Source organism: Ceratosolen solmsi, unplaced genomic scaffold (assembly GCF_000503995.2).
Source record: "Ceratosolen solmsi marchali unplaced genomic scaffold, CerSol_1.0 scaffold30, whole genome shotgun sequence".
Classification (NCBI taxonomy): Eukaryota; Metazoa; Arthropoda; class Insecta; order Hymenoptera; family Agaonidae; genus Ceratosolen; species Ceratosolen solmsi.
Window position 1 is genome coordinate 8,637,568 of NW_011948421.1, and position 9,163 is coordinate 8,646,730.

The 9,163-nt window shown below is 31.4% G+C and overlaps 1 protein-coding gene across 1 annotated transcript; it reads left to right on the top strand.

Annotated features, from left to right (window-relative positions):
• Window positions 1–3,934: 3,934 nt before the first annotated feature.
• On the top strand, window positions 3,935–5,910 carry Prosalpha2 (proteasome alpha2 subunit). Its single transcript, XM_011498790.1, has 3 exons — window positions 3,935–4,133; window positions 4,780–5,112; window positions 5,528–5,910. Exons 1-3 carry the CDS (start codon window positions 4,093–4,095, stop codon window positions 5,856–5,858), a joined length of 705 nt encoding a protein of 234 aa, XP_011497092.1. The 5' UTR covers window positions 3,935–4,092; the 3' UTR covers window positions 5,859–5,910.
• The last annotated feature ends 3,253 nt before the right edge of the window (window positions 5,911–9,163 follow it).

Genomic DNA, 9,163 nt, shown 5'->3' on the forward strand with positions numbered 1-9,163 from the left:
ATAACGATTTACTGGGATAGGTTTTAATCTATTAAATATTACCACTTGAGAGGTTATGATCGTTTGTTGTACTCTGAACGAACACTACAATTCTTGTTGTCTCGTGATCTTGACATGTGCTGCAGTTGCCTCTGAATAGTGGGCCGTGTGAGTGAGCACGTGCCTAAGATAGAGGTTAGAGAAATGCTCGCCACTGAATGGCGTGAATTGGTGGTCTTGAGAAGTGACTTACTTGGAAGTTGTAGTGTGATCTTTTCAGTTTCTCCTCACAAACTTGATAGGAAGCTTCCATGCACGAACTGCTTGCACTTGAACTTTCTTTTGTCTCCTTTGCTGAGATGACGAGAATCTCAGTACTTGTGCTAAATGCGCTTGATGAGACTAAATGTAACTGGATATTGAATCACTGACGTAGAAAGATATTTTGTAAGACTCAGCTGTTCAACTTTTCTCCATTTCTCCTTCTTGAGAATAGGTTGTGATTTTTCGTGAGAATAGGTCGTGACTTATCTGGTGAGAATAAGTGTTTTGGTTTGCTTTCGTTCTTCTTAAATAGTTCACTGACCCAGTTACACTAGCAACCCCTTCTTCTTTCTTGTATCCAATTAGAGTGCGACTTTGGGCGGCATGATTAATCATGCATGCCTTCATTTCCATTTCCTTCCGGGTTTAGTCTTGAATATGCTAAAATTGGGAAAGTATCTAAAGGGGGGGGGCGTCTCTTATTCGTCTTCTCTTCCTTCTCTGGGACTTATCGATAGGGGAGGTTCTCTGGAAGCGCTGCGATTGACTAACGCGATCGACAAGACTCGGCGTAGTTGAGAACAATGTAAGCATTGTCTTAAAGTGCCGATGAGCACGTACGCCGATTGCCCGGTGTCGTACGTGCTGGGATTTTGGGTTGCAGTGACAAGTAGGAATTGTTTTTTATGGTCAAGAATTGTATGTACATCTGGCACTTCCAATTGTTCTAGTACAAGCAGAGCCGACGCGTTCGTGCCAGTAAACAGTTAGGTCATTAACGCGGCAAACAATGAACGAATTGTCAATGCGAAGTAACTAGCATAACTGATTTTCGGGGTTTTCCAGATGTACTGACCTTTTCGTGTCTCCAACATCAGCGAGAGGATTTTCTTCAAACTTTATGATCGAGTTTAATGACTTTTTAGCTTGATACAAAAAAGCAGGAGTTTTATTGAAGCTAACGACAATTTAATGATGTTGCTTTGCCAGATGTTTTATTGGATTGAAAAAGGTTTAGCAATCTGAAACCGTAATATAAAATCTCATTTAATAGGTTGAGTATATTAATTATGTTAAAATTTAGCCGTTCGCGGGAGTTTTGCGATCGCATAGTACCTATCGCGGCTGGTGCATTCACACCATCAGTGTCGTACGAGGCTGGCGCGTTCGTACTTTCAATATTTGTCGTACGAGGCCGACGCGTTTGCGCTTTCAATATATGGCTTCTCTTTCAATTGAATTAATTATCTTGCCTAATTCTGTTATGAGTGCGCAGGTGTTACGCTTCTTATTTCCAAAACACTCTTGGAAGGCAATCAGCACTCTTGACTGCTTGAACTATGGCGCGCTTAAATAATTGTTGAATGTATTGGCTTCACTGTTGGCTTACTTGCTTATTGTTGCAGAATCTGGCTGAATTATGTGCGTATATGTAGTAAAACTGACTGACTGGTATGAGGTGGAATTTAGTTACAGTGTATAGTAATAACTGATAACTGATTCATTGATAAATTTACTGTGAGCTTACAACCCTGTTGAATACGCGCACGAAACTGAAGGCTTAGTCCTTCTGTGGCGGTTCTATTGAGACATATCGACTATTCCATAGCGGTCCTGCTAAGGCAGACCGTGATCCGTGCCATGCCGTCTTCACTGAGAGAGTTTTACTAAGAGATTGGTGTTGCCATGCTGAAAGTCTTGTATGACGTCCGAGTCGAAGCTCTAGAACATTCGAGAATCATAGGAAAACAAGGATCTACAAACTTTTTAGAATTCAAACGATGTTGCTATGCGGAATGATATTACATAAAATTCGTACATTGTGATTAATTTCGAAATATGAATGTATCGATAAATATTTAAAATATTCTTATTTTTAAATGAAAAATATTTTATTTATTTCTTACTGTATTTTTCTCAGAATTTGTTATGTTGAATTTGTTAAATGTTAAATAAAAAAAAGTTAAATAAAAATATGTTTGAATATTATATGTGAATGAAAATATGTATGAAATAAGTTATATACAGAATGACAAATAATAATTAAATAAACATAAGTAAAAAAAAAGTTTTTTAGTTGGGTCTATTTTATTTAAAATTAGTTGAAAAATAAATAAATGCATGTATTATAATCGAAAAGTTCTTTGTTTTTATATTTAAATTTTTTTAAACAATTTATCATTAAATTTGGATCAAATTAATTTAAAATAATTTTTCCATAAATTAATAATTTCCTTTGTGACGATAAACCAAAAACTGACATTAATTAAGTGCATTGTTTTATGATTTATATTCTTCCAGGTACAAGCAATGAAGGTCTTGATTGATTGAATTAACTGTTGACTCTTTAAGATGTTTATTTTATTTTATTATACATAAATAGTAATATCCTTTTTTATCAAGTATAAAATGACTTACTCTAATAAAAATAACTACATTAGGATAAATACATATTACAGAAAGAGGTGACTATAGGAAGATGCAAATAGGCTTGCACGAATCTTGTAATATATTTGTAATATATCTTGTAATATGGTATTTGAGAAATATCTTAAAGAGTCAACAGCTACATATTTGAGAATTCTGTTGTAGAAGATATATACTATGTGATAGATGGCTGGAGTCAAAGGTCAAAGACATTTTTGGAGGAAAATGAAATATAACAACATGAATTAAATATAGTACGATAAGAATAATAAAATACGAGAATAAAGAAAATAGAAATAACGATAAGAGAACTTATTTAACTAACAAGTTATTTAGTGATTGAAAAAAAGAAATTATGTCTATATGATCTCTTAGCAATAAGTCACCTTAACATTGGCGATAATGTAATTGTTAGTATTTAGTTTCGAAATATATGATAGCAATGACACCTAGTTAAGTTTATGTATTACTATGATAATTAAAACTTTTATTAAAACATTCAACAGATCAATCTTCACTGGTATAGGTTCTTTTTTGTAATTAATTTTTTCTACTTCATATTTGTACCGATATTATGATTATCAACTCTTTTTAAGCCTGGAATAGTTGACACTGGAGTATGAAAAAGGTACATAGGAGAATAACAAATCTAAACAATGTATAATATATATTTCTCTCTATATTATGATACGCAAATACAACAAATTACATAGAACAAACATTTCTATAAAAAAGTTTTATCACAAGATATATAAAATTCTTGGTTATACATTTTAATTATTTACATTAAATGTATATACATACTTGAGCGAATACGTTTAAATGTATGAAAAAGAATGTAAATCTTTTTTTACCACAAATGATCAATGTAGTTAATTATAAATATTCGTAAACATTATTAATGATACAATAAAATGAGAAATGATTAGATTAAAGCATGTATTTGTAAATTAAGAAAAAAAGAAAAATATTTATTATTTATTGTATAAAGAAAAATTATTTTAAATTATTTATCTAATCTAAACATTAACATTATTACGTCTATAATATAATTAAAGTAATATTTTATTGATGCAATTTCTTTTTTATCGTTTTTTACATGGTTTATTTTAATTTCAAGTAATTTTGGTTTAATATACAATTTTTTCAATAAAGTTTTTGAAAAAAAAATTATTTAAAATTTTTTCGAATAACCAATCACATCAAATTAAAACATTTTTTGCCTAACACCTTAAAAAAACTAATAATAAAACTTAAATAAACTAGTAATACCTAGTATTTTAACAATTTTAAAAATCAAAAAGCTTAAAGTATATTAGACCCTATAATAAGAATACTACACCAGACAATTTGAAGAAGTCTAAACGATAAAGGTTTATTATATTTTGATATAGTAATTTGAGTAAATTAAAATTTTTAATAATGGCTTCCGAACGTTATAGTTTTTCACTTACTACATTTAGGTAACCTATTCATTCGTTTGTTAAACTACATTTTTATTTTACATAGTGTTTTGTATATAATAACAATATTATTACCATAACCTAAAAAGAATATTTTAAATTGAATGACAATCACTTTTGCTCATAGTTTTAATATTTATTTATTACTTTTTTGTTTTATTATGTATGATAATATATCTAATTTACAAATTTAATGTTTTGTTAAAAATTATGTTATAAAATTTTAATGTTTCATATTTCTAAGAAATGTTTTTAAATATCTGTTATAATTTAAAGATATAAAATTAATTTATAAACTAACAAAATACAATTATTATCGAATTAATTTGAAATAATTATAATTTATATAATTGATAACAATACTTTAATACCGTTTTCAATATATTTTTATATTAATGAAAAATTTTTATTATATAGAATAAAATAATTTTAATATTAAAATTAAGTACGAATATATTGTGTCAAATGATTAAATACTACAAATTTTTAGAACTATATTGTACGTAGGTTAATTTTATTTTTTATTAAATTTTTTGTTAAAATATGACTTAAACTGTAAAATAAATATTTTTAATTATATTATAATTATAATATAATAATTTTAATTTTTTTTTTAAAAATTTTAATACAATTAATTCGTTTATAGTCCCTCTGGAAAACTAGTGCAAATTGAATATGCTTTAGCAGCTGTTGCAGCTGGTGCTCCTAGTGTAGGAATTAAAGCTTCAAATGGTGTTGTACTTGCAACAGAGAATAAACATAAATCTATATTGTATGATGAACATAGCGTATCTAAAGTTGAAATGATTACGGATTATATTGGAATGGTATACAGTGGAATTGGTCCTGACTATCGATTATTAGTTAAGCAAGCTCGCAAAATGGCTCAACAATATTATCTTGTATATAAAGAATCAATTCCTACAGCTCAACTGGTTCAGCGAGTTGCTATGTTAATGCAAGAATACACTCAATCTGGGTAAGATATTTTATATAAGCCATCTAATTTAACGGTATATTTCAATTAAAAAAATGCTTCGATATTTTATATAAATTATGCACAAATTTCATTAAAGTTATAATTTATCTTTTAAATTTTCATTTTTGATGTTTATGATAAGTTCAATTATTGATTACTTAATTTAAAATTAAATATGAATTTTAGATTATTGAAAATTCATCGTTATAGTATGAATATAGTATGTATTCAATAAATAATTGCTTAAACTAATTTATAATATAATTATAAAATTTTTTAAAAATTTGTTGATACAATTTCAATATTATATAGTAAGATCCACGTATATTAAATTTTAAGATTTAATAAAATTTACAAAATATTTTTGTTGATAATATCAAATTGTTTTAATTAAGTTATGAAATTTTATTAACAGTGGTGTAAGACCATTTGGAGTGTCATTATTAATTTGTGGATGGGATAAAGAAAAACCATATCTTTTTCAATGTGATCCATCTGGTGCTTATTTTGCTTGGAAAGCAACTGCAACAGGCAAGAACTTTATCAATGGTAAAACGTTTTTGGAGAAGCGTTATAGTGAAGACTTAGAGTTGGACGATGCTGTTCATACCGCAATTTTGACTCTTAAGGAAGGTTTTGAAGGGCAAATGACAGCAGACAATATTGAAGTTGGTATTTGTGATGCAAATGGTTTCAGAAGGTTAGACCCTTCAAACGTTAAAGATTATTTGGCTAATATACCATAATTTTATATATTCTATCATTTATATACTGTGTACTATTATATTTGCTGAATAAAGGTAAATAAATATACGAAATAAACAATAAAATCAAATTGTTCAATTTTATTTTGTGTAAATTGTTTATCTTTTTAGTTGATTTTATAATTTCTAATTTTATCAAATAAATTTATATTGTATATTATGTTTCTTCATGCTTAACTATTGTAGATTAAGGGAAATATAGTTATACAGTTATTAAATATAGATGCAACATATTTTGTACTAATTAAAAAAAAAAATACTTAATTGTATTAACTTATTAATAAATAGTAGATAGCTTGTTGAAAGTGAAAACATTTTGTATTCTTCTCTTTTACTTTAAAAAATGCAATTAAATATAGACTCACTTTTGCTGTAAATGATTGACAATCTATTTAATATTTTCTTATTATAAATTATAAAAACCTAATTACATTAAAAGTAAAGAATATGAGAGAACTACATGAATGTCATAAATTAAAATTGAAACGAACGTATTTTTATTCTTATCATTAAATTTTAATTTTCTGAGTGTAAGTATGTGTGTAAGTACTCGCGTGTGCATAAGTAGTGCTATAGTTTTATTATATATTACTTTTTTATTTTTCATGCATATGTATTACCAAATTAAATACTTTGTTCGTGTTTGGAATTACAGCCACCGATATAATCGCAGATCACGGTGGGTTAATAAGAACGTACCGCCGGTTTAATGGCGATGGGGGGGGGGGGGGGGGGGGGGGGGGGGGGGGGGGGGGGGGGCAGGAGGGAGAAGAGATTTCGAGCCATAACACGCGTTATAAATAGAATTAACGATATTATAGTCACATTAGTTGGTGTTGGCGTTACTGATTGTAGTGAGAATTGTTGAGTTCGTAGTGATTAGGCAGTTGCCCATGAACTTTAGAACGTTGTCCGGGAGTGCAAGTCTAACGGGTGAATTGGGAGTACTGGGCACGTGGTTTAGTCTCTATGTTTAAAGGAGTCTCTTCGGTTCGAGAATCATTAGACAATTGATTCGGCAATTGTTACGGATTAAAAAGTTGAAAGTCGAAAGTGGGAGAGGTATGAATGCGCAGTTCAGTTATTTAAATAAAACACCAGCAAAGAACGTTCCAGGCTTTGCCCTATTGACGTCTCAATCAATATCGTCATGGCAACAAACACCGGCGTTTAAGGAATAGTGCGATAATATTTAAGGACTGCGCTTCACGCGCAGCAGTTCAGTTTGCCTCAGTCTAGTAACAATTATACAATCATTGTAACAAACGCACTATACATCATTAAGCTTTCTTTACAGTGACCACAGTTTAACGGTATACATACGTAATAATCTAAGAAAGAAATAGTGACAGTATATTCTAAAATTCATTAAACTAAAATTAAATTAATAACGTATTAGTGCTAAGATAAAACAACAGTGAAAATATAAAAATCATATTGAAACATCATCCCACAGATAAGACCGACGTATCATAGGCACGGCATCAAGCATACTACTATTGAAACATATCACAGATAAGACTGACGTATCATAGGCGCGGCACCAAAGTATAACACAAACATAAACAATTTAATGTATGCTAAGATAGCACTTACTCATTATACAACAAAATGAAAATACATTCATCAACACCTAACAATATAAAGGAAACTTTATAAAATTTAATCTATCATACCATTATTTATATACTTCATAATTATTAATTATTTATTATATTATTATATTTAATAAAAGGAACAACAATAAACATTACAAGTAATCTTGAATAATTGCATTGTCCCTTCCACTTGCCAGCAACACCTCCACTCAACATCTATAGGAGGTTTTTAGTCAGATCCCAGACAGCACTAGTTTTCTAGAGAGCCCTGTCGGGTTTGCGACTTCCTTAACGATTAATTCGGTAATAAATTTTACGGCGTGTTGTTCGGCTCACGAATGCCTAGTCATTTGAGTCGGCGCTAGAATTTTACTGAGCGTTGTCCGGCTCGCGATTGCTTAGGCGTTTGAATCGGCGATAGATTTCACTGAGCGTGATTCGGCTTGTGAAGGTAGTGGGGACTATTACGGATTATAGACGCCCTCTTTTGTGGTTTGATCAGAACTCAGATTTATTTTTCACTGGTGTGACTGGCATTAATTTCACTTGAATTATTCAACAAGACTGATTTCCTTCTCCGTTCGTTGCTTCTTAAATATGATTGCGTACATTTAGCGTTGTAATTCTTGGAGGTTCTAGTGAATTCTTGAAAACAAGCTTTAGTACGTTCGAGAAGCTTCTTTTGTTGCTATGCAGACACAGTACGCGGCTTAAATTTCCAGTGAATTTTTCGTAACGTATAATTCAAATATTACGCCTTAATTTAAATATAATGTATCGGAATCGTATTATAACAAACGATAAATTATTATTTTTTGTTAGGTAGTTCAATACTGAACAATTCGTAATTGGAGCATTTTTTTCGAGTTTCGGTTCTCGAACGTTCGGCAAGGCTGCTTCGCCTTTACATAGCAATATAGATTGAATTCTCGAATCTTCCAAGACTTTGCCTTCGCCAAATTCTCGACTAGCTCAAAACTTAGATTCTTGAACGTTCTACAAGTCGGTTAGTCTCCGCATAGCAGCACATAAGCTTTGTTGCCAGCTAGTTTTAGCTGCCGCGCTGATATTTAAGGAAGCGCTCATCAACACTCCTCGTAGTTATCACTCATCAGTCACTCAGTAAACAGTGCCAGTTATTCTTCACACTCTCTCAGTGCAGCCATTGCAAGGAACTCACGTTCAATTCTCCAGTGCGCAACGCTTAACGAGTCAAGGGCTGACTGCAGTTCTAGAAAATAGTTGACTACACAAAGCATGATATCGGATCCTTCTACACTCGAAGTGTTCGGGATTGAAGCAGTCCATGAATTTCAAACAAAAGAAAGGTCATATACGCAGTCCGGCGTACCGCATGTGCGCCTAGACTGACCGCGCGTGCAGCAAGGTTGACCACCACGTGCGCCTAGGCTGATCCTCATGTGCCACCGAGGCGGGTACTCGAGAAAAATGTTTACAAACAAAACTCGGCAAGTCCGAGCAAGTTTACGATTTGAAATATTATTTACTGCCAGCACTCACAAAAAAGGGACGCCTTCGAAACTTCTAGAAGCTTCGTTTTCTCACGCCAAAGGAAAATTTCTGGAAGGGACGCGCATCGACACTGTTGCCGGCGCTGAAGACGCCGCATGCACATTTAAGCGCAACGCGCCATGAGGCGACGCTCATTCGTACAATCACTTCGCTCTC

Bases quoted from the DNA above. Each gene is read 5' to 3' on its own strand.
- Prosalpha2 (XM_011498790.1), top strand. From the start codon at position 4,093: ATGGCTTCCGAACGTTATAGTTTTTCACTTACTACATTTAG. The intron at 4,134-4,779 runs GTAACCTATTCA...ATTCGTTTATAG, and splicing joins TTTTCACTTACTACATTTAG to TCCCTCTGGAAAACTAGTGC. The intron at 5,113-5,527 runs GTAAGATATTTT...TTTTATTAACAG, and splicing joins CAAGAATACACTCAATCTGG to TGGTGTAAGACCATTTGGAG.